General features: G+C 45.7%; 3 protein-coding genes across 7 annotated transcripts; all 3 read left to right on the top strand.

Annotated features, from left to right (window-relative positions):
• The first annotated feature begins 4739 nt into the window (after positions 1–4739).
• Positions 4740–9436, top strand: LOC131138289 (clathrin interactor 1-like). Of its 3 annotated transcripts, none has more exons than XM_058087100.1 (12): positions 4740–4895; positions 5622–5726; positions 5864–5960; positions 6136–6244; positions 6351–6509; positions 6603–6771; positions 6850–7066; positions 7145–7226; positions 7451–7510; positions 7593–7906; positions 7997–8180; positions 8257–9436. In XM_058087100.1, the coding sequence occupies exons 1-12, from the start codon at positions 4855–4857 to the stop codon at positions 8601–8603; spliced, it is 1884 nt and encodes a 627-aa protein (XP_057943083.1). In that variant the 5' UTR covers positions 4740–4854; the 3' UTR covers positions 8604–9436. The 3 variants fall into 3 exon arrangements, with proteins under 3 accessions (XP_057943083.1, XP_057943082.1, XP_057943084.1); XM_058087099.1 differs by having other exon boundaries at positions 6351–6530; XM_058087101.1 differs by having other exon boundaries at positions 4753–4895; positions 6351–6771.
• A 181-nt stretch (positions 9437–9617) lies between these two features.
• tcerg1b (transcription elongation regulator 1b (CA150)) lies at positions 9618–19859 on the top strand. Of its 3 annotated transcripts, none has more exons than XM_058087924.1 (21): positions 9618–9702; positions 12137–12389; positions 12576–12728; positions 12854–13145; positions 13245–13487; positions 15488–15547; positions 16126–16326; positions 16432–16514; positions 16622–16710; positions 16802–16962; positions 17051–17132; positions 17194–17329; positions 17406–17495; positions 17570–17688; positions 17784–17934; positions 18023–18187; positions 18280–18462; positions 18575–18754; positions 18820–18903; positions 18988–19088; positions 19213–19859. In XM_058087924.1, the coding sequence occupies exons 1-21, from the start codon at positions 9656–9658 to the stop codon at positions 19412–19414; spliced, it is 3075 nt and encodes a 1024-aa protein (XP_057943907.1). In that variant the 5' UTR covers positions 9618–9655; the 3' UTR covers positions 19415–19859. The 3 variants fall into 3 exon arrangements, with proteins under 3 accessions (XP_057943907.1, XP_057943906.1, XP_057943908.1); XM_058087923.1 differs by having other exon boundaries at positions 16432–16538; XM_058087925.1 differs by lacking the exon at positions 15488–15547 and having other exon boundaries at positions 16432–16538.
• Positions 19860–20729: 870 nt separating this feature from the next.
• Positions 20730–24754, top strand: LOC131138392 (prenylcysteine oxidase-like). The gene is made up of 7 exons (XM_058087262.1): positions 20730–21027; positions 21197–21403; positions 21487–21661; positions 21726–21937; positions 22010–22150; positions 23426–23837; positions 23910–24754. Exons 1-7 carry the CDS (start codon positions 20931–20933, stop codon positions 24157–24159), a joined length of 1494 nt encoding a protein of 497 aa, XP_057943245.1. The 5' UTR covers positions 20730–20930; the 3' UTR covers positions 24160–24754.
• Positions 24755–24823: the final 69 nt, after the last annotated feature.

Here is a 24823-nt window from a genome sequence, read left to right as displayed (position 1 = left end):
TGTAGGCGTTATTCATCGTAATTGCTCTTGATCTTGGGGCTACTATCTAATTACGAGACTCGATTCAATTAATCAATGACTTTAGGTTACTTACTCTTCGTTGGTCCTTACCCTCACTTAGAGTGTGGAAGCATTGATCCATACTGCCCCCTCTTGACTCAGCTGTGTTATAACAGCATAAATCCTTCACTCTCTTTTGGTGCACTTCAGGACTGAGTATTGATGTGTCTTCAGTGGTTTCCCTGGAAAACTCCTGTATCTTGCCCTTCTTTACCATTGCCCTTCTGTTTCTCATAAATTCCCAGTATTTTTATTTTCTTTTTTTTAATCTTGTGGATTACTGTAGGGTAGTTCCACCCCTGATGCTCTGCAGGAGGTAACACATCAACATTCTATTGTGTCATTAACTCGATGATATTAACAACAACTTTAAGCAAGGTGTCTAAGTCGTCATGGCAACATGTCAGAGGGCGGACCATGTTTTGGTTCTATCTTGTTGTCTTAAAGGAGGAAGAGGTGGTCCGTATGTCTCAGTAGGACAAAGACCACCATCTGCCTACCCACTAGGGGAGGGAGGATCCATCCAAATACCCATAGTATCCATACCAAGGGCCATATCAGTATTGAATTTATTGATATTTTTTAGGTCTCTTTTAAATTTATTTTCACAACAGTTGTGTTGTTCAGATGTTTACAAAGTCAGGAAGTAAGGAGGCAATGGTAGTTTTTGCTTTTGCTTACTTATTTTACAGCATTTACTTTATTTTGCTCAAACATTGTCTCATATTGTTGTATTTATATATTGTTTGCCTAAAATTGTGCCTAAAATACTATTAAAGTAAAGAGTAAAGAGTATCAGTATGTGTCATACTGGTCTGTATTTACTTGATATCAGATCGATACCAAAATTTACAGCCGATCCACCAAGCTTTTCATCATCCTAAATTCACTGGTCAGCTTTCACCGGTATGCTATTGTTGTTACTAGAACAATTCTGGAACAATACAACAGCTTGTGGCCCAGCAGATGAGCGTGCATGTATGTGTGTGTGTGTGTGTGTGTGTGTGTGTTGTTGTTCCAGTGGCAGTGGTTGTGTTTCTAAAAGTAGAGAGACGTTGTCAGACGCACAAACACCAGCCGCAGTTTATAAAAAGACACAACAGTTGAACGCTATTTCCAACGCTTTCACTTCTCTCTTACACTCACATATGTGCACATACATCATACCCCCCCCCCAAACACACACACTGCACTCCACCCCCTCACCTTAATGGCGCATACACACAATTACTAGTCATTAATCCAGCACTTAACACCAGACCCCACTCAGCCAATGTGCAAGCCCCCCCTAAGGGATACTATCCAGTCCCAGGCAGACTTGACATTTAGGAGAGGCACTAGACAGGCCCCCTAAAGGCCCCCCGAGGTCCCCCGAGGGACGAGCAGAGAGAGACAAAAGACCCCAGGAGGCCACAAGGAGGCTATCAGTGATGTCCTCAAAGCCTGACTGAAGATGGAGAGCATAATGATGGCGGCCATGTTGGATGTTATCAATGAGCTCATCAATTCATGCTGATGTCCTCCTCATGATGGAGACCTATGTTGTTTGTGTTTACCTGTCAGTGTAGGGGTTTGCTGCTCTCTGGCACACACACACACCGCTTGCTGTGTCAGCAGGAGCGCTTTGTGTCACCTTCTTATCATCTAGTTAAAAATTAAAGTGATTCTCTTTTTTTGTGTGTGTCTCATGCTAATGCGCTCCCTGTTGGAAAACTATGCAGATGACATCATGAATAGTGATGAACACACACACACACATTGCTTTGATTGAGGCTACTCAGGTGTGTGTGTGAGAAATAATGTCATTTTTATTGAATATAATTAAGTGTGTCATTAGTGCATATATTCACACGAAGCATTGCTCTTCACTCTTCGCTCCAGATTAACAAACGTGCACACGCACGCACACACGCACACACACACATTCACAGCTGCAGTGTAGCCTGTTTCCTGTGTACAGTTCTAAGTGTGTGCACATTAGTGTTCCATCCTCACAGGCATTTCCTGTGCGGCCTTGACATCAGGCCCACCGCCCCTCGCTGCACATTCTCATGCCTCGTGCACTTTCGTCGTGCACACGCCCAAGCCTTGACATGTTACGCAGACGTTCATTCACTGTGATAGCAAACACATCACCTGTCACAATGTCGTCACGACTACAACATGATATGTCTTACAAATGGTGCAATCAAAACCATCAAAATGGCGCAGTGATGGACGCTTACTATCTTTAGTCATCATCATTTTGGGGTGGGACTAACTTGAAATTAAAAAATGTTGCCCTCATCATACTTACTGAAGTGTACTGACATAAGTACAGTATACCATTTGAGACAGCCATAAACTACAAAGAGGTCAACAGATACATGCTTACAATCACATGATCCATACAGGAAGTGAGCTCAGTACATGACACCTGTACCACAAACCCTGTGATAAGGTCATGAAAGGTCATTTTGGACTTAAAGGGGACCTATGATGCTTTTTCCACTTTTCTGACTCATAAACGTAGTTAGTATGTTGTAGTCTCGTATTAAACGATGCCAATGTTTCAGATAATGAGGTTTGCGTATTTGGACGTGAGCCATGAAAGACTTTTGGGATGGCTCAAAACGCTTGGTTTCAGAGGGCGTTGCAAAACTGTTCCTTTGTGATGTCACAGAGGAGCGGGCTTTCTTGTATGGCTGTGGCTGTAGGTGCAATACACTCTCTGCCCTCCTCCAAGCTCTGCTTCTCTCTTTACGTTGCTAGCGATGGCTTGTAAGGGAAAGTTCACAATTCCTAAAGACGCCACCATCAGGCAGAAGTGGTTGGAGTTCCTGATTCCTTACCAGCATAAGAAATGGATTTCAATCTGTCAAGGGCATTTCTCACTGGACTGTTTAGTGAACATGGGCCAGTATGCAACAAACTTGCTGAAGCCCGTCGCCTTTCCAACGTTACTTAGTCGTGTGGAAGAGTTAGAAGAGCAAGCTGTAAGTAACAGTTTATCAGTGTCCTAACTGTGTTTATTTTGTGTAAGTCATGGAACAAAAGCTTGTCTGTGTAGCATTATAGAGTGTGCATACAGGAAGCTGGGTTGCGAATAGCCATTTCCCACCACAATTACTGATTCTATCCGAGTTTTTTAATCACTGGTAGTCCCACAAAATATGTGTAATGACCACATTAGACGTTACCCATGCTGTAGAAAATGTTACGCTAAAATGCTAAAGCTACCTCTTTACTTCCAGATCAGATTTGGGATCGGACACATATGGCTGTATGTTAAAAGCGGACAAAAAGATACATTACCATTTATTATCAACTCCTATACCGATTATCAACTCCTATAAAGTTGGGTTCACAGCAAGAGGCACATAACCAGAAGTACTTCTAAGCACTCGGGAGTGTGACCAACCACAGTGGAGTGGGCGTGCCTGGAGGAGGGCCGAACACATTAAAACAGTTCTCGCGGGAAGCACGAAATCCAAAGAAATCCAGGTGAATAGGTGCAGATTCTTTAAGATCTCGAAAGCTTTCTGTGCTGGTTATCGTGTGCAGCTGCTCTATAGGAGTCCACAAAGGGCCAAAATTGAGCATAATAGGTCCCCTTCAAGACTGAAAGTTAACACATCTGTGCTTGGCTGAAGTCATAAAAGCAAATACACTGATGTTGAGCTTCATGAAGTGTAAAAAAAAAGTCTTGTGATTTTCCCATCAGAATGGAGCATCTGCATCTCATCAGCCTCTCCTCTCCTTCACCTCCTTCCCCTCCGTCTCCCACTCACTTGCTTCCTCTCTTTGCTCTCCTGTTTTTGGCTTCACACACACATATACACATGCATACGCACACAGCAGGTGTGTGCTTCCGTCAGTCATGTGATGGAGTGATGTGTTGGTTGGTTAGAGGTCATGGATCTGGCTTTTCCCCGTACCCCAGCGGACGTGTCTACATGCTGGACCTTCTTTCCCAGAACTCATCTTGATAATTTTCTTCTTCTCGCCCACGTCCCATCTCCGAGATGACAAAACAAAATGAGACACTCCTCCATTGTTCCCTGTCAACATGTGCTTCCAATCATCACCGTGTGAATGTTTTTATTTTCCCTCAGTCTTTGTCCGTGTCTTTGGCCCCTCCCCCTCGTATGTCCCATCTAGCACTATATTAGTCTTGCTGTTCTTGGCGAAAAGTCAGACCTCAGACGGGTTCAGAGGTCTGTTTCCCAAGACATGTGCACCGCGAACACACACACACACACATGCACACTCAAAGCCCCGCCCCTCGAATGCTCCGCCCCATTCTTGAAGGCAGCCAGTGGTGTCTTTGACACCATAATTTGGCACACAAATAATAAATACAAAAATAATTTTAAAATTTAAATATTGCGTTTAAATAGTCAACAGCAACCTGGTTAGAATATTACCATATTTTAAATAATGTACATTGTGTACAATAGGAGGCAATAGAAACGCTTCAATGGCTCCAGCAGAGCTATAGCGCCATCCAGTGGTGGCATTGCGATGCCATCAATGTAAATTACATTGTGTATATATTTACATCTTTGTGAGTCCAGTCAGTGTTTTCTATTGTATATTTACACTATAGTTTATCATACATGTAGTAGAAGTGAATATACAGTACATACTGTACAATAGGAGAGGCTGTGTCAGGCAAGTGCCCCCGTCGTGGTGACGTCACGTTGACGTTTCCGTAGCAACTGGGCCGTGAAAAGCTCCTCGTGCGAGTGTGTGCCCGGAGAGCTGCAGTGTGTGTGTCCTGTAGACGCACCGTGGAGCTTCCATGAGGAGAAGATGCTAAACATGTGGAAAGTTCGAGAGCTGGTGGACAAAGCGTGAGTAACCAGACGGCTCAGTGCTATGTTTTGTTATGCTAAAATAAGCTAAGCTAACCGGCTAGGCGTTGTGACGTCACGACCGTAACCCCTCAGCTGTTAGCTGGTTTAGCTACAGGCTTTTTAACCTTGCTGTGAACTTAGGGCTTCCAAGTGAAAAGTGTATTGTTAAATGCTCAGTGTGGCGGGATACCGGCGCTGTATAATGGCTTAGATTGCTTCAAATGCTTTTTTTCATATTCTGAGTCAAAGCTAGCCAGGTGGCTAATTCCATTAGCATCGTTTAGCCCGTTATCTGCAGCATCACGCCCATGTCTCTGCCCGCTGGGCATTCAGCAAAATATGTATGTGAGGAAAATGTGAACATTCAGAAAATGAACATTATTGCGTCTCTTTCGTGCTGTCCTTGGCGAAGCTCCACCGCCCCAAACAAGGCCCTTTCTCCCCCTCATCACACAAAAGAGCTCTTAGTTAGCAAACAAAACTAACGGGACACGAAGTCCTAATTGATCATTAGCAGGAATTTAGCAGCACATTTCACACTAATATATCACAACCCTGCAGCAATTTGCAAATGTGAGATGAAGTGTGCTGCTGGTGTGTGCATGTTTTTTTTTAAAGTTTTTTTTTACAGATAAGTAGAGGATATAACAAAGCAGCAAAACATGTTTGACTGATACCATCAGTTTAGCTTATTGTACATGTGTGTGTGTGTGTGTCCACTAGCACCAATGTGGTGATGAACTACTCTGACATCGAGTCCAAGGTGAGAGAGGCCACCAACGATGACCCCTGGGGGCCTTCTGGTCAGCTGATGGGAGACATAGCCAAGTGTGTATATATCCGCACACACATGAAGCCAAACACACGCTTGTGTGAAGACACAACAAGTTCACATATGATGTTGTGTTTTTTTTTTATAAAAAAGCCAGACTTTCTCATCTGATTGTGTGCATGCACATGAACAGGTCCACCTTCATGTACGAGCAGTTCCCTGAGGTGATGAACATGCTATGGACGAGGATGCTGAAAGACAACAAGAAGAACTGGAGGCGTGTCTACAAGGTGTGCCCGACATTTTGTCGAGTCATAACAACTCGGTGGCCACTTGCTTAGCCACATAGTCTAATAAGATCTAATAGCTTGACGACGGGGATGTTTGGTGTCACGCTGTGGACGGTGAGGTTATATCTGATGACTAGTGCTGACAGGACTGTTGCGTTGTGTTGTGACGTGCCAGGCGTTGCTGCTGCTGGCCTACTTGATCAGGAATGGATCAGAGAGAGTGGTGACTAGCGCAAGAGAACACATCTATGACCTGAGATCTTTAGAGAACTACCATTTCCTTGGTGAGTCTCGAGTGAAGACCACGTAGCTTCTCATTGGATGGCTGATTTGTCTGGAACATGGAAACGTGCTCTAGCTATGTGACTTTAAAGGTGTTCGTGTGCACAGATGAGAATGGTAAAGACCAGGGCATCAACGTACGTCAAAAGGTGAAGGAGATGGTGGAATTCATCCAGGATGATGACAGACTCCGGGAGGAGCGGAAGAAGGCCAAGAAGAACAAGGACAAATACATTGGAGTGTCCTCCGACAGCATGGGAGGAGGAGGTGGAGGGAGCTTCAAGAATTGTATGCATGTCTCCTCCAGAGTGGAGTGCACCCATCGTAACCTCACAACATCTCCTTGTGTCTCTCTCCCAGCTACTGAGTTGGAGCGCAGCAAATGGGACGAAGACTGGGACAAAAGCCGGGCAGCGTTCCCCTTCAGCGAGAAGCTGGGAGAGATCAGCGAGAAGATTGGCAGCACCATCGACGACACGCTCAGCAAGTTCCGCAAGAAGGAACGAGACGACTCCCCCGACAGGATCAGGTAAGCACATTCTTTCTTCTCCATGGCAACGTCCCCCGTGAGTACTGCGTGTCAATGTGCTTCCTGTGGCTGCTGTAGCGACAACGAGGAGGACAGGGCATCCAGAAACGGTCGCCAGGACGCCCTCGAGTTTAAAGATGAAGAGGAGACGGTGACGACCAAGAGCATCCAGATCACCCAGGCAACAGAAACCACCACAACCACCACACGCAAGCGCAGCGGCGCCCCCAGTACAAAGACTTTGGATCTCGGTGCCGCCGCCCACTATACGGGAGGCAAGAGTCCTGAGGAGGAGGTACACGTTGTGCGTTAACCCTTTTTCTTTTCCCCTCAGCCACATTTAACTCCGCCCCTTCTCTGTTTCTTCTTCAAGACATCTGTGAAAAAGTCACCCAGCGACTGTCTGGCTGACCTGCTTGTTATTGATCCGTCATCCAATCAGAATTCTTCAGCAGGTAACGCCGTGAAGAGAGTAGGGTGATGTGTTGCTGTCACAACTTGTGCTATTCAAAATGCAAAGAGAAGAAATGGGAGACACAAAAAATGTTGAAGAAACGATTTACTGCAAATAGGCTGATCTAAAGTTGAAGACCACAGCCTTTTTAAAAGCCAAAATTTGGATTCAGTATAATTTTCTGTCATGATCTCTTCATGTGTAACCATGTGCACATTCTGCCAGGTGGGAGCGCCGACCTGATTGACGCCTTCGCTGACTTCTCGGCTCCAGCAGCTTCAGCCAGTAATGACTTTACTTGACACATCTGATTCTTTACTCCATGTTTTGACAAACCCCCAATGTGTCACGTCTGTCATGTGACCAGCTGCCGCACCAACCAATGGGAACACTGAATTTGGAGACTGGAGCGCCTTCTCCAACCCTCCAACTTCATCAAGCTCCGCCTCCTCCCAGCCAGTCACCGACCTGTTTAGCAGCATACAGCCACCATCAGCGCCCGCCTCCAACCCTGCCCCCGCCCCGCCATCAGCTGAGCTGTTTGACCTGATGGGCGGAGTTAACCAGCCACTAACCAATGCCACGCTGAGCGCCTCACAGAGTTTGACCTTCTCTGTAGGGGGGGCAGCACCAGGACCATCTGTCTCTATGCCAACCGTGCCGCTTTCTCGTTCCCAGCAGGTGAGATGAGGAGTGATGTACATCCTCTTAATAAAGATGACTTGGAAGTGGAATCCCATGCTATCATCCTCAATGTGTTTTTCCTCTCAGACTTTGGGGGGTCTAATGTGTCAGCCACCTGCTGGACTTAAGCAGAAGGTCGGGATGGGGGTTCCAGGCTCTTTAGGGTCCACCTGGTCTGACCCGTCTGTCAACATCAGCCTGGACTTCTTGTCATCCAACCTCAACCCCACAAAGTCCCAGACCGCACTCAACAACATCCTCCAGCAACAAGGTAACCTGTCCCATGTGTCGCTAAGCAACCAGCTAACAGAGTGTTGACCCCTTCCTCGAATTGTGCATCTCTGCAGGAGTACCTCCCGTCCACCTGATGGCCCAGAACTTTGGTGGACTCAACTTAAGCACTCCGCCTGACGTGACGCCCATCAGACCGCTGGCAAATCACATGATGGCAAACACCACCATGCCGCCTTCAATGACCTCAGGGCCCGTGGGAATGGGCACGCTTCCAGTTAATTCTGGCATGATGGGAATGAACATGAGCATGAATATGGGCATGGCTGCTCCCATCATGATGGGCGGCATGACCAGCATGGGTGCGCCGGGAGTCGGAATGGGCCACACGCACTCCGTCGCCCCAGGTGTTGTTCCGGTCAAACAAGATGCCTTTTCCAGCTTTGGCAATTTTGGAAAATGAATATGTGTGTGTGTGTGTGTGTGTGTATGTATGTGTGCGCATGTTGAAGGGTTGTTCTGCATCTGCAGTCAGGACTTGCATGCATCTCTCTGGTAGAGGTCTTTGAGGATTGAGCAGACATGTTCTGTTAATGATAGTTGCCACTCCACACCATCCAGGAGGACTAATGTGCTCGTCCTCACAAGAATGCATCAAAAAACGTTCATGTTATTTCTTCGTATACATGAAAATCAGACAATTGACTAGGCTCCATCATGAACATCTCTGATGAATATTTTCTGAACGGCTGCTTCACTCATCTGGACTTGTTCAGACCTTTCGACGAACACTTTTCCCTCCTCACTGTCACAGTGGCCTCAGCAGATCCACATGGACGATTGAGCGCCATCACAAATGATGACAAATGTGCACAGGAAACAACATGGACATCATGATGTGGATCCGCTACATTTATGGCAAGGACAGATGGACTTGAAGAAGAGTTTGTGTGTGTGTGTGTGTGTAAGAGAGTGAAAAAATGAGTCAGCATGCATGGATGTATGTATCGTGTATGTGTGTGGTCTGACTTTGACATGCACACACAGCTAAGCAGAGCCTTTTGTCACTCTCTGAGACAATGTGCTCCAAATGACCAAATCTTTATTTTGTTACTCTCAGAAGGATGATTCCATAGATTTAATTTAATATTAGTTTATCTTCATACAGGAGAGCTACTAACTGTTCAGTTGACACAAAACATGTTGTGTTCCTTTTTTTTCCCAGTACACCTCGTTTTTTTATTGTATATTTTCTGTACTTCATCCTACATTGTATTAAATTATAACATGAAGTCATCATTGTTTCTTGGTGAATAATGAATGGGGAGAAAAGAGCAATCAGAAGGAACAAAGACATCGTGACTGTTTGAGCCAATGTTCAGCCGAGCTTGGGTAAGACTCCATCAACCAATCAAAGAGCTCACTTCACTTGATTGACATCCTGGTTTACCGAATACAAAACCTAAACAACATTCAGGGGCGTTTCCAGGAAGATACGCCTTACATTTTCCTGTAATGGCGGACCAGGCAGAGACGGAAGGAATCGGCTTCACCGATAACAGGTCAGAAAATGATGACTAAAGTGTTTATATCCAAGCTAGCTCCACGGGATACTGGGAAAATGCTTACGTTTCACAACTATCTCACCGGGCGGCTCTTTTGCCGTGAGAGTTTGATAAACAAAGGCGCTATTTATGGATATAGCCACCGAAGCTAGTGTGCTGTTCGCTAACTAGCTAGTGTATGTTAGCTTTGCTCGTGGCACGCGGCAAACATCAATAGCCAGGCTGTTGTCCTCATTGCATTGACATATTTACGTTTACCATGGCCTCCTACTCACCATGACCAGATGTTGTGTTCAACCGGCCTGGACTACCACCACAAGTTAGCCTAATTTCTTCATTATGCTGCTCACGTTTGTTAGCAGGGGCAGTGGTTGCAAGTTGGTCATCCAGTATTTTGAATGCCCAATTCGGCTAAAGTGTTAGCCTGTTTGCTCGCAGACCTCAGCCGTCAAGTGCAAAATGGATGCAATTTGAAGTCAAATTGGTCCACTTGTGCGGATGAATGTCTGACTTATTTAAACAAAAAACACCCCCATTTTCCATATGTTTAAGAAGTACGGCTAAACCTTTGACTATTAAGAGTGCTGTCTGTTTTCGGTTCCAAATTATACTGTCACAAATTACACTGGCTATCATAGGTTACCAATAGTGGTTGGTTAGAACAATTACATGTATATATTTGTCACAATTCCTAGTTCAACTTCGTAAACATGTTTGTTCGACCCGAATAAAATGAATGGTGTTCATGACTTTCACGCTATGTGGTTACGTTTACATATCCCTGGCGCGTGCATATGCAGAGAAGCCATCGACAATTTGTAGTCTTATAATAGGCTATACCAGGGGTCGGCAACCTTTCCTATCAAAAGAGCCATTTTACCTCATTGCTCACTAAAGGAAAATAGACTGGAGTTGCATAATATAATTCATAAACAATATCTTATAAACTTTCAAAAGTATATACCTGATGCCTGAGGAAAAAGATTTGTTTGACTGCCAGATGTAGAGGGAATTTTGGGGTATCAAAGTAGTTCCGAGGAGAAAAAAATAAATTTCAATTACTCTTGCTAGCATCGGAACTTGCTAATACAGAAGATAAATGTTTAAATGTTTACATTTGTTGTCCTCTACAAGTTCAGGTGTTGAATACTTGAGCATTGCGAAGGGAGCCACAACAAAGAGGCTGAAGAGCCACATGCGGCTCTGGAGCCGTGGGTTGCTGACCCCTGGGCTATACATTCAACGATCGCTAACGTTAGCAACAAACTTTGCCAAATGGCTATTGTTAGCTGGCAACAAACATAACTAATGCAGGTTCTTGTGTGTTAGTGGGGAATGCAGTGGCAGAGCAGGAAGACGGTGGGTTTATAACGTTAAGACCTCATTTGAAATAACACGTTTAAACCATTGTCTTTCATTGTCATTGTATTACTTGCAATATGTTGGTATGGTATGTCACTGTAAATTTCTTCCACTTACAGGAAAACTTTCTCTTTCCCGTGCATTCTAAAACTATAAAAACAGCTGTAAAGTAGCAGTTAGTTACTGCACGTAAAAACACTTAAAACACATCCAAAACCATACATTGTTATTTTATCATTTAATATACGTACATGCTGTGTCCATGTAATAATAGGCAGATACATGACAACATGAAATACTTACAGTAGTTTGTCGTACTTTGGTCATTTTAAGCATTACTGTATCGTCTGCTGCCAAAAGGTAAGGCTACATATTGGAGCTGCCGTCACTGCTGCTGTGTTTTTGTTTTGAGTTTGGGAAAGTTAACACTAGATGTAGGCGTTTGTTTCTATGTCACATGTGACATCAATGCGCCCGGGAAGGAAGTTCCGGTAAAGGACAAAAATATGTCAAAATACTGTAAGTAATACATGTTATCATGAATTTACCTGTTACTACATGGTTACAGCATGTATATCAAACATAACACCTTGTTGGGGATTTTGGAGTTTTTTTTTTAATAGCAGTCTTTGTGGGCTACATAGATGTACTTCCGTGCAGTAATGAGCTGTCTCATTACTGCTGCAACACGAGACAGTAGGCATCACAGAAGTCTTGTCATGTAAACACTGTGCCGGAATATAAGATTATGTGACATGTGTTGCTTTGTAAGATATTGAACCAGTGGTGTACACGGATGATCATCACTAGAAACTGTTATTGACTTGAAGCGCCCACCCTGGACCAATGGCTGGACATTGTAAAGGAAATATGGAAATCTATACAATAGAGAGACTGACTTGTATATAACGCTAGAGGGAAGACCTGTTCAAGAAGATGGTTGAAGTACAATATATGGCGAGAGCATAGACAATTTATTGTAGGGTTAAATATTGCGATAATTTGATATATTGATATTCTGTCACACTAATATTTATTTTTAATACGGTTTTTGATTTTTGTATTGCAGAATGGCACAGCAGGCCGTGCGCTTTCGTGGCCCTGCGCCTGCCCCTGCGCCCGCTACAGTGCCTGCTCCTGCTCAGACCCCTGTATTGCGTGGCCCACCACCTCTACTTAGACCGCCGCCGCCTCCTTTTGGAATGATGAGGGGGCCGCCACCACCTCGCCCCCCATTTGCACGTCCACCTTTTGACCCCAACATGCCACCCATCCCACCCCCGGGAGGCATGCCTCCCCCCATTGCCCCTCCACACTTGCAGGTGAGTTCTTTAGCTCCTCTGCAAGTATTACAGGAGGCTTAAACTATTGTTGATTGATATCAGTATCTACTGTATTTGGTATATTATAGAGCTGTTGACTATGGTGTCTAGTAGTAGTCAAATTGGGGTATTTCACTCTTTTTGAATGAAGTAATGCAATTAAAGGCTCTGTTCTCTTTATTGCAGAGACCTCCGTTTCTTCCCCCTCCCATCGGCAACCTCCCACCCCCTCCAGGAATGCTCTTTCCCCCTGGCATGCCCCCAGCACCTGCATCTGGAAGCCCTGCCCTCAACCCTGCTGAGGAGATCTGGGTAGAGAACAAGACACCTGAGGGAAAGGTAATATCTGGCCCTATCCTGGTCTTTTTATTCTTCCTCTTGTACTTGTACTGCACAGCTAATATTTTACAATGTATGAGAAGTTGTTTCCACAACCTACAATTATGACTTACTATATCACACAGGCATATTACTACAATGCTCGGACCAGAGAGTCGGCGTGGACAAAACCAGAAGGCGTGAAAATCATTCAGCAGGCTGAACTTAACCCTCTACTTGTGGCGGGGGCTGCCACTGCAGCGGTGGGCACCACTGTGGGCGTGACGGTGGCTGCCAGCTCGAGCAGCGTAAACACGACAGTTAGCACGCCGGCTGAAGCCTCACCCACTGCTGCCCCTTCCAGCACCCCCTCACGCACACTCAGTTCCAGTCCTGACACCACCACGACCACGCTGTCCCCATCTGTGTCCATTGCAGGTTAGACAACGCACACACACACACACACACACACACACACACACACACACACACACACACCTGCATACTAAATACAAATCTCTCTTTCTGTCCCAAAAGCCAGCGTTGTAGCAGATCTCACCCCTGTTGTCACAGTGACCTCATCAGTTGCGGTGTCTCCAGTCACTGTGGTGACAGTCTCCACTGTGCCGTCACCGGTCACAGCGGTGCAGACCGTCCCCCTGTTGCCCACCGCCTTGCCTCACAGTGTGGCCCAGCCCACCGCAACCATCCCTGCCTTCCCCCCCGTCATGGTACCACCTTTCAGGGTGCCCTTACCAGGCATGCACATCCCCCTGCCAGGTGAGCTCTTTTGTGTCTTATACCCTGGTCACTTGTACTGCGTATGTTGCTTTTAGGGTGTACTTGCACTCGGCCAGTCATGCCCTGCTTGGGCACACTTCATACCTAAATTTTGCCATGTTTGGCTAGTGTGGGCACAGGAGAGGACGGGGGAATCCCACCCAAGTCTGTCATGGTATGAATGGCCTAGTGTGAGTACGCCTGTAGTCACAGATAGACAAAAATAAGATGGAGACCATCATAACTGATGGCTTACATTGAAACTTGCATACAGTGGAACCTACCTAAGTAGTTCCATTTATGTTGACGACTTGTCTGTGTCAACCAACTCATTAAGTCCCGGTCCTGTGTCCAAAGGGATCATTGTATGAAAATTGCTAACTTAATTATCGCTAAGCAGCAAGCCACATTACTGTCAGGTTACACCTCATTATAACATGCACACAGTGACTTCCTGTTTGGATGCAAGGGAAGTTTATTCATAAGGCACAAAGTGGACAGGTGCTTATCACAAAGAAAGGCAAAGATTGTGTGTTATTCTAAAGACATTCCATAACACAAAATCATTTTAAAACTGTGATGTGAAAAACATGATCAGTATTAACCTGGATTCTACATTTTATTTATATTTTAGCCGCTGTAAGAAAGATTTGCACATGTACAAAAGCTTTGTCATTGTAGTCAACACATGCAGCAAAATTAGCACAGTCGCTCTGTTGGATAAGTGTATAAAATATCCTATCAAAACAGAAAAATAAAAATATGCATGAATGGGGGAAAAAGTGTTCAGTAAAATCCTTTATTGCCATTTTCCTATTCTCTGTCCAAAGTCACAAGTAATGTGCAAGCAACAGTTTTTTACAGATGTTCTTATTTTTAACCGCTTTACAGTGCCTGACAAGTCACTTACCAGGTCGCAGGAACAATAAATAATTATTTTACTTGTAGGTGCTCATTTGGACTAGATTATTCTAGATTATGCTTATTATAGAAAAATATTGTGTACAGTATTGTGTTATTAAGTTTTATAACAAAGGTCGTGTTGCATACCAAAATGTTGTACGGTAGAAATTATATTTTCCTTTGGGGAAAAAAAACAAAAACAAACATGCCACAAAAACATCAGAACATAGTCAGGGAGTGTATGTGTCTTCCATGATCTCGGAGAACTCCATCCATACGTCTAAGCAATGACTCCAATAACTAATCGATAATATCATCTGGAATGGCAAAGAAAGCAATCTTGAACGACTCCCACACTTCACTTTAGTTCCATCTTCCAAGCCCTCTCCTCCTCCTAGCCCCAAACATGCTCATTTTTGTTCATGTCTGGGATGGCCAATCCTTGGATAAGTGACAAGACTTTTGTCAGACACTATATGTCTTTGTCAGCCAGTTCAAGGGGCGTCAACATAAACTGGTTCCACTTCACAACAGTAAACACACCAACACAGCCCGAGTATTGTTGCTTCAAATTAAGTGTAAAAGTAGTTTCCAGGTTGGGTTAGGAAAGGTAAATATTGATGACTGGCGTGTGACATGTAGTGCAGACACACAGTGTAAGGCCACAGCCAACTCAACAAAGGACAGCAATGGAGGAACTTCTTTTTCTTCTTGCTCCAATTTGCAAGTGACAGTTTTCTGTCCATCTATCTGAACACACTACACTGTGTGTAGCTCCACCCGTTTAGCAACTTATCCACGGTGGTACAAATTATTCTTAATTTGGTATCACTGCTTTCGACAAACAGTTTAAGTGTGCTGCTTGGCTTGCTTGGCTGCTCCTTTTTGTTTCTTACCTCTGTCTCACTCAGTGGACAGTGCTGTCTTCTCTGAGGACGATTTGTCATGTCGATATCATGACCTCCAATCGCAAGTCTGTCTGAGTGATACACGCACGCACGCACACACACACACACACACACACACACACAGGTAGCAGATGTGTCCAGTGTCCCGCTATGTCCAACCACATGCTTGCTTGTCCGTTGTTCTTGCAGGTGTAGCAATGATGCAGATAGTAGGCGCACCCTGTGTAAAGGCGGGCCCCGGCGCCAACGGTAAACACACCCGGCCGATCGCCTCTCAGTCGCCCACTAGATGGCATGTTAGTGTACGATGTCCACAGCAGTCATTTGGTGCTGAATCCATCCGCTGTTTCCCCCCCAGCAGTAGACACGCATTGTCACACACGGCCTCCATTTGCACAGAAGTCACAACATTTGACTTTAGTGATGCTGAGTGTTTTCTACCTATTGACAGCCAGCAGAGCTGAGTGTCTGCGCGCACGTGTGTGTATTCTGTTGAAGGTTTGTGCTTGTGGAGAGCAGCAGAGGACACGAGACGTCTTGTCTGCCTGTTAAAAGGCGTGTAGATTTAGATATGCTCATTTGTTGTTGAAGCATGGATGTACAGTATATCTGTGTGTGTGTTCTCACTGCTTTGTGTGTTTGTTTCTGATTGCTTTTACGTTTGTGCCGGGCACCTTTTTACAATGTCCTCCTAATTCTCATGTGGGAGTCAGGATGGGTTCATTGCTAAATATACAATTCATTTCAGTTTGTTGCTCCCCATTGAATGTCAATACATACTAGTGTTTAAAAAACAAACAAACTATGTGCTCGTCCTCTCCACACAGGAATGCTGCCTGGCATGGGCCCACCTTTGGTCTCCATGATGCACCCTCAGCTGGCACTCTCGGCGCCACCCGCCTCCATGGCCGGAGCTCTGCAGCTCCCTGAGTGGACTGAGTACAAGACGGCAGACGGGAAGACATATTACTATAACACCCGTACGCTGGAATCTACCTGGGAGAAACCACTGGCCCTGCTGGAGAGAGGTGAGACAAGTGCACAACTCATGTTTTCACACGACCCACTTGGCACATATCAATTAAACGAGCAATTATTAATAATGGATGGTGTGTGTTTGTGCGTGCCTGCAGAAAAAGAAGCAGAGAAGGCAAAGGAGCGTCTTGCACAAGAGGAAGCTGAGGCCATGGAGATGGAGGATGAAGACCACAAAATAGTAAAGATTAACATTGACAAGCAGGTAGGAGGCATCACACTTGTGATGTCTCAAAATTTCTAGCATCTTCTAGCACACTTGTGTGAAACCGTGTGTTCTCGATGAAGGAGCGCAAAGAAGAAGAGATGACAGAAGAAGAGAAGGCGGCACAGAAAGCCAGACCGGTTGCCACCAACCCCATCCCAGGCACACCATGGTGTGTGAGCTCAGTCACAGCCTAAGACAAGCTCTTAACCACACTGCCATTCCAAACTCATTCTTCTTCTCTGTGGGCACACGTGTTGCAGGTGTGTGGTGTGGACAGGCGACGACCGTGTCTTCTTCTACAACCCCACCACGCGACTCTCCATGTGGGACCGTCCCGAAGAGCTAGTGGGCCGCGCTGATGTGGACAAGCACATCCAAGAGCCGCCACACAAGAGAGGACTAGAAGACTGCAAGAAGACAGGTGATAACCACGCTCGGCAGTCACATGACCACCATGCTGCCACTCATTTTGAAGTCCTTGTGATTTAAAAATTGGTGTGTACATACAGGTTTCAGCAAAGAGGATCATGAGCTCGGCCTCGCCACTGACGATGCGCATGAGGAGGAGCCCACCAAAGCCAAGAAGAGAAAGTGAGTTGTGTGTGAGACATTTGTCTTTCTCACACTACATGCATGTTTCTCTTGCACACAGGAAGGAGGACGTGAAGGAAGCAGACTCTGAGAAGGAAGCTGTGATGGAGGCGGAGCTAAGAGCCGCCAGAGAAAGAGCTGTGGTACCACTTGAGGCCCGCATGACCCAGTTCAAGGACATGCTGCTGGAGAGAGGGGTATTCATATGCTTGATTTCAGCTGTTTCTTGGCTGTGTGACTGTGTAACGAGCTAGACGTTTAATTGGCGTGTAGGTGTCGGCCTTCTCCACGTGGGACAAGGAGCTTCATAAGATCGTCTTTGACCCCCGCTACCTTCTGCTCAACCCCAAGGAGCGCAAACAGGTAAGCGCTTGCTCTCTCGTTCTCTTTTTCTCTTTATGTGCACATGGTTCTATGGCGGTTCTGTCGGGTTGCAGGTGTTCGACCAGTATGTGAAGACGCGGGCGGAGGAGGAGAGGAAAGAGAAGAAGACCAAGCTGTTACAGGCCAAAGAGGAGTTCAGGAGGATGATGGAGGAAGCCAAGCTGACAGCCAGGTGATGCTCTTGTCTGACACGCGCACACACTCACACACTCAAACTCACATCAGTCAGTCATGTACAGTATGTTGCTGAATTTGTCACATGGACAGGACCACCTTCAGTGAGTTTGCTGTCAAACACGGTCGAGACCCCCGATTCAAGAGCATCGACAAGATGAAAGACAGGGAAGCCATTTTCATTGAATTCATGACCGCCTTGAGAAAGAGGGACAAGGAAGACTCCAAGTCTAGAGGAGAGAAGGTCAGGAGACCTCCCAACCCCCCACCCATGAAGCCTCCTGGAAGTGGTCCATGCTGACTGTTAAGATGGTGCTCTCTTCCTCTTACAGGTGAGGCTGGACTTCTTTGAGCTCCTCAGTGATCAGCATGTGGAAGGAGGCCAGCGCTGGAGCAAAGTCAAGGAGAGGATGGAGACGGACCCCCGATATAAGGCCGTTGAGAGCTCTGCCCTCCGAGAGGAACTCTTCAAGCAGTACCTGGAGAAGCAGGCTAAGGTGCTAAACATTGCTATGTTTCCATGCCCCTGAACGGTAGATCCAGCATTTAATTGAACCAACTAAACTAAGCTGGCCTGACGACTCCACAGAGTCTGGACATGGACAAGGAGCGCGAGCTGGAACGTCAGGCCCGTATCGAAGCCAGTCTCAGAGAGAGGGAGCGTGAGGTCCAGAAGGCCCGATCGGAACAGACCAAAGAGATCGACAGAGAAAGAGAGCAGCACAAGCGTGAAGAAGCCATCCAGCACTTCAAAGCTCTCATGTCTGACATGGTAGGACCTTTCAAGGTGGCCCTCGTGTTTGTGTTGTCCTCCACCACCAAACTGCACTACAGACGACAACACGATGTCCACAATGCTGACACATCCTCTATCATCCACTCAGGTGCGCTCCTCAGACGCTATGTGGTCAGACACGAGGAGGAACCTTCGCAAGGACCACCGTTGGGAGTCTGCATCTCTGCTGGAGCGAGAGGAGAAGGAGAAGCTGTTCAACGAGCATGTGGAGGCACTGGCCAAGAAGAAGAAAGAACATTTCAGGCAGTTGCTGGACGAGACCACCATGGTGAGCTTTGAATTACAACAACACCAGCAAGAGCGCATGGTGCTCATTGTCTGTCTATCGTCAAGATCACTCTGACCACCACGTGGAAAGAAGTCAAGAAGGTCATCAAGGAAGACCCTCGCTGTATCAAGTTCTCCTCCAGCGACCGAGTAAGACCACCCTGACTCGTCTACCTTCACTGTCCCTCACCCTGACTTAATGACAACAGCATCATCATGTTCTCCACTTTGTAGAAGAGACAGCGAGAGTTTGAGGACTACATCAAAGACAAGTACATCACTGCCAAAGCTGACTTCAGAACGCTCCTGAAGGAGACAAAGTTCATCACATACAGGTTAGCTTCATTTTCATATTTATGGTGGTCTTCTTCTATTTCCATGACTGTGACAAGTTTCAAGTGGCCCCAGTGTCCTTAACTAAGTACTCTGAAGCTGTCACATGTGTCCTTTGTCCATCAGGTCCAGGAAACTGATCCAGGAGTCAGATCAGCACCTCAAAGACGTGGAGAAGATCCTACAGAACGACAAGCGCTACCTGGTTCTGGAGTGCGTCCCTGACGAGCGCAGAAAGCTCATCATGTTCTACATTGAAGACCTGGACCGCCGTGGACCGCCCCCGCCTCCCACAGCCTCAGAGCCCACACGGCGCTCCACAAAGTGACCTCCTCATTGGGCCAAGAGAATTTCCTGCCCCTCGGCGCCTCCACACCCCTCCCAAGCAGTATTTCCGCTGGGAGTTGGCGCTTGGTCGCGTACCATAGAGACGGACTCCCCTCCCCACTCTGTGTTACGTCTCTTCTTAGACCCCCCCTAACGGTTTGTGGCAAATGTGGGGAAATCCCAGAGTGACTTTTGACCCATCACCCTTGACTTGCATCGGGATGATGATCATATGAGGCTGCATCCTGAGCAGCTGCACGTGTACCATAGATAATGTAAATCATGTTTAGTGTGTGTGCGCGCGTGTGTGAGTGCACGTGTGTGAGGCGTGCTGAAGCCTTACAGATCCACGGTGCCGCTCAAAGTCTGGAATGTTCCTCTCTGCTCAACTAGCAGCAGCAGTTTGTCTCGACATCGAAATAAACAAAACTTCCATTGTTTTTTCACTTTGTTGTCACCTTTTTGTCTTTCATTCTACATGCATGTCTATATGTATGTACAAGTATACTGTATGTGTGTACATTCAGGTGACAAGAACCCGTACATTGTGTTATAGGTCCTGTGTGATAATTTCATCAAAGGCGGAAATGAATTAAAACATCTTAATTTACAGTCATGCCTGCAACACCATGCAATATTTAAATATCATCCGATGTTTTGGAGAAACTAACCGTTGAACTATAAAATTACATGTTCAAATAAGCCCCACTAATGACATGAAATTAGCAATATCAGCAGATATAGCCTCACTTTTCTATCCTAAGTATTAGAGCATTATTAGTATTAGAGTGTTACCCCAAGTTAGAGCAGATTTCATACCAGAAAATAGTGCTTTTGGTCCCCATTGCTTTAACATTTGAATCAATACAAAAGCTGATCGACCCACGGACAACCATACTGGCTTGATTGACGCAGTGGGCTGAAGGATGCTATGGATGGCGACCCCTATAAATACCCCAATATTTTATCTTCTTCCATCGGTATGAAGTGCAGTACAATGACAATAAAGGCGATTCTGATTCTTATCTTACTTACCTTTAAGCACGAATTGACTTGATGTGGTCCAACACTCAATATACATCCGATACGAAATTTTACATAAAGTAATCTACCTAACAAACATGTATACGAATGAAAATACACCCGATATCACATGAAAAAATACATTTTTAAGGACTCACGCTCACTGTCAGATTTTTTCAAAATATGGGATTTGTGACTTTGCTACTCGAAAGACCTTTGACATTTTAAAATATGACGCCGTCGTATATTACGTCTGCTGCGATTGGTCACTGCAAATCAGACCTCTGGATCACGTGATATTGCCGGACGTTTCTGCCGCGCTGTGTGCTAGCTAGTCAGTGAGGGACATGCTTCAACAACACAATGGACTGGACTGGTAGCTCCGTCTAATGCTCTGTCCATCAAGCAGCTAGCGGCCAACTATCTCTGTTGGCTTTTTAGCTTCGCAAAGATTTAAAAGCATCACGGATTCCGCTCTCTCGTCTTCCATCACCATGGGCGGTCGTCCGAGATCTCTGCTCGCCGCCCTGATGACGCTGTGCTCGGCCGCAGCGTCGACTCATGCGGATGGAGCTCCGCCCTCTAAAATAGGCAAGAAAATTACTCCTCTTACCTTTTACGATCATTATTACTTATGATAGCAGGTAGTGTCCTGTAATACACATAAATCTGAATTTTTAATTAAGGAAGTCTCTACACTATGTAGTACATATTAAGAAAACTGATTAAAATTAACATTGGTGATTATATTTGGTTCCAGCTGTGGTGGGGGCCGGCATCGGCGGCAGCGCCACCGCTCATTTCCTGCGTCAGCACTTTGGTCCAGAGGTTCAAGTGGACGTGTATGAGAAGGGTGAGGTCGGAGGTCGTCTTGCTACAGTAACGGTCAACCAGTACGACTACGAGTCTGGAGGCTCCGTCATTCACTCGCTCAATCTCCACATGCAGGACTTTGTCAAACAGCTGGGTAAGCCCACACACACACACACACACACACACACACAGGTCATGATGTGCATGTGTGCAGCTGTCCTATCTATGCCATCCCAGGACTAAAGTACCGCCGCAACGTGGCGGGAAAGACGGCGGTGTTTAACAGTGAGGAGGTAATCCTGGAGGAGACTGACTGGTACTTGCTGGACCTCTTCCGCCTGTGGTGGCGCTATGGCATCAGCTTCATCCGCCTGCAGATGTGGGTGGAGGAGATCATGGAGAAATTCATGAGGTGTGCCACCGTACGTCATGATTTTTATCAGAATGAGGGTACTCATTGTGTGCACCTTTTGTAGGGTCTACAAGTACCAGGCCCATGGCTATGCCTTCAGTTCTGTGGAGGAGCTGCTGGGCTCTCTGGGGGGGAGTGGCTTCATCAACATGACGCGGAGGCCGCTCTCTGATTCTCTGCTGGAGCTGGGCGTGTCTCAGCGCTTCATCGACGAGGTCATCGCTCCCATCATGAGGCACAACTATGGCCAGAATGTCAGCATTCCTGCCTTCGTAGGTCAGATAGACTTCTGATTGGTCCAACATACTCTACTCCATCTAACATGCGCTCATATTTTCATGCTTTCAGGTGCTGTGTCATTGGTGAGCGTTCAGAACAACCTGTGGGCAGTGGAGGGCGGGAACAAGCTGGTGTGTTCAGGCCTTTTGAAGATGGCCAACGCCAACCTCCTGCCAGCACAGGTCACGTCTGTGGACCCGCTTCACTCTGGTGCGACCATTGACTCTTTCATTTGCCCCGTTCAATCTCCTATTATTGTAATGTCAACTTGACATCAATGTGAAGGCAATTCCCTGTTACAGTAAACCTCGGATATATCGGATTCAATTGTTCCCACTGGTTTTGTCCGATATAAGCGAAATCCGTTATATGCGTATACCGGAAAATGTCCGTTTTACGCATATATCGGATTTATATCCGGTATATGCGTAAATCAGATTTTATCCGTTATAAAAAGGCACTTCCTTGACTATATTTCCAATGTACCTGGACGCGCAGGCAACGCTGCAAACGCTGCAAATGACGTCGTATAGCGGCCTGTCACGATTCGGCGAATCGGAGCGCCACGATGCGGCCATCCGATATATGCGAGGGAAATTTAATGGAAATGCATTGGAACGGGACTGGAGATTTTGTCCGAAATAGGCGAAATCCGTTATAAAAAATCCGATATATGCAATGAATTTTTATTGGAAATGCATTACAGAAAAATCGGTTCTTTTTTATCTGTCCGTTGTGAGCGAATTTCCGAAATATCCGAGTCCGATATATCCGAGGTTTACTGTATTTAAATGTCACCTTCCCTTCGTTGCAAAGTCAACATCTTATCATTATGGCATTTACTTCCTATTATTGTGGCGTCATTTTCATGTGACGTCACAGTCTTGTCATTGTGACATCAACTTTGTTATTGACTTCAAAGTCCTGACATTGAGACATCATTGGTAAACGAAATGCATATTTAACTAAATTTTATTTTTTTATTGTTTTGTTATTTTCTTAAGCATTTTCAGGCATAAAAATTGCTAAATGAACGAAATTAAGAATACAAAATGTTAAAAAGATGCATTCAAATTGTGAATGTAGTATTCTGCATTGGTCACTAGATGTCAGTCGTTGTTTGGTGAGACAAGCACCAGACTTGATTGCCGGAACAATAGGCTTTTATTTGCAGGGTTGAACTATCTCACAACAGGCACAATAATAATAATAACATCATAATAATTTCACAGGAACATCACTTTCTGTCCTCCACATGTCCACAAGAATACACACACAAGCATGAGCCTAAAATGGCTTATATTCTCCAATTGTATCTGCTATATAGGGTAATATAAAGGTGACTGTAGATTGTAAACCAGTTTTCTATGCCCTTGCTTTGTGGAAATTACTTCAAACGCTTGGGTCTGGAGTCAATTAACCGTTATAAATCCAAGGATTACTGTAGTATTACAGTAGCTAATCATGTGCATCTTTGCCCTGCAGGGGGCACACTTCAGTACCGACTGAGCTTCACTGAGGCCACAGAGACCAAATCGGAGTTGTACGACATTGTGGTGCTAGCGACACCGCTCCAGGCCGGCGTCCAATCAGGCATCTCTTTCAGAGACTTTACGCCACCAATTGTGCAACCAGCGGGCGACTATCACAGCACGGTCGTCACCGTCATTCACGGTTACCTCAACACCTCGCTTTTTGGCTTCCCAGACCCCCGCCTCTTCCCCTACGCCTGTGTCCTGACCACAGAGACACCTGGCCTGTTCTTCAACAGCGTGGCCAGCATTTGTCCCGTCAACATCTCGGCGGGCTTCAGGCGGAAACAAGCGCAAGAGGCTGGTGTCTATAAAGTGTTCTCATCGCAGCCGCTGACCAAGGCTCAACTAAAGATGCTCTTCAGGTCAGCACTTGTCTACTTTGTGCTAATGCTAGCATGCTAACAGCCGTGTTCAACACTGCCTGTCCTCCTCAGGTCCTACTACTCGGTGCAGGTGACGGAGTGGCAGGCGTACCCTCGTTACGGCAGCAGTGCTGCGTTGCCCCCCGTGGAGCTCCAGCCAAACCTCTACCACCTCAATGGTATCGAGTGGGCCGGCAGTGCCATGGAGATGAGTTCGGTGGCAGCCAAGAACATCGCCCTGCTGGCTTACCACCGCTGGAACAGGCAGACTGACATGGTGGACCAGAAGGACCTCATGCACAGCGTCAAGACTGAACTTTGACCTCAAGCAGGCCAATTTATGACTGATTTAAGATTTCATGAAGGTGGTCAAGTAGTCTATCGTGCAAATGGCCCAGCCTTACTCCAGTGGACCATTACTCTATTGTTCCGTAATCCATATAAGGAGTATTTCCTGCTGAATATTTGAGCCACAAAGGGTGAATGTTCTGCCATTATTTTGGTTTGATTACTAATGTGACAGCCCGGTAATAGATTACTTGTATGACTGAAGCAAGCCGAGTAATAGATTACCTGTAACTTGGCCAAGAAAGGAAATGCTTTGTGTTATTAACAGCCTTTTTTTCTTTTTGTTTTGTTTGTTTCTCTCTGTTCAGTCAACAGGTATTTATGCAAACGAAGCTAAGTACTTTGTATAAATCAGTTATCTTTTCTCGACATTGATGAATGATTCCTGACCTTTTCTGTGTCCAGGTCGGAGGATGGAGGCTTTGACTATTTTTCAAATTGTATGGGATACTGAATATGGGGTTTTCCTTAACTGTAAGCTATAATCATCAAAATTATTAAAAAATACATTATTGAAATATTTCACTCTGTATGGTGACTCTATGTAGCACAATAGTACCACTTTTAACAACTGAAATAAATAAACATTTTCAAAGATTTTCAAATTTATTGTGATGCACCTGTATGTAGTCTCTATT

Source organism: Doryrhamphus excisus, chromosome 11 (assembly GCF_030265055.1).
Source record: "Doryrhamphus excisus isolate RoL2022-K1 chromosome 11, RoL_Dexc_1.0, whole genome shotgun sequence".
Taxonomy (NCBI): domain Eukaryota; kingdom Metazoa; phylum Chordata; class Actinopteri; order Syngnathiformes; family Syngnathidae; genus Doryrhamphus; species Doryrhamphus excisus.
The sequence above is the reverse complement of the archived record's forward strand: the minus strand, read 5'-3'. Positions and strand labels throughout refer to the sequence as shown.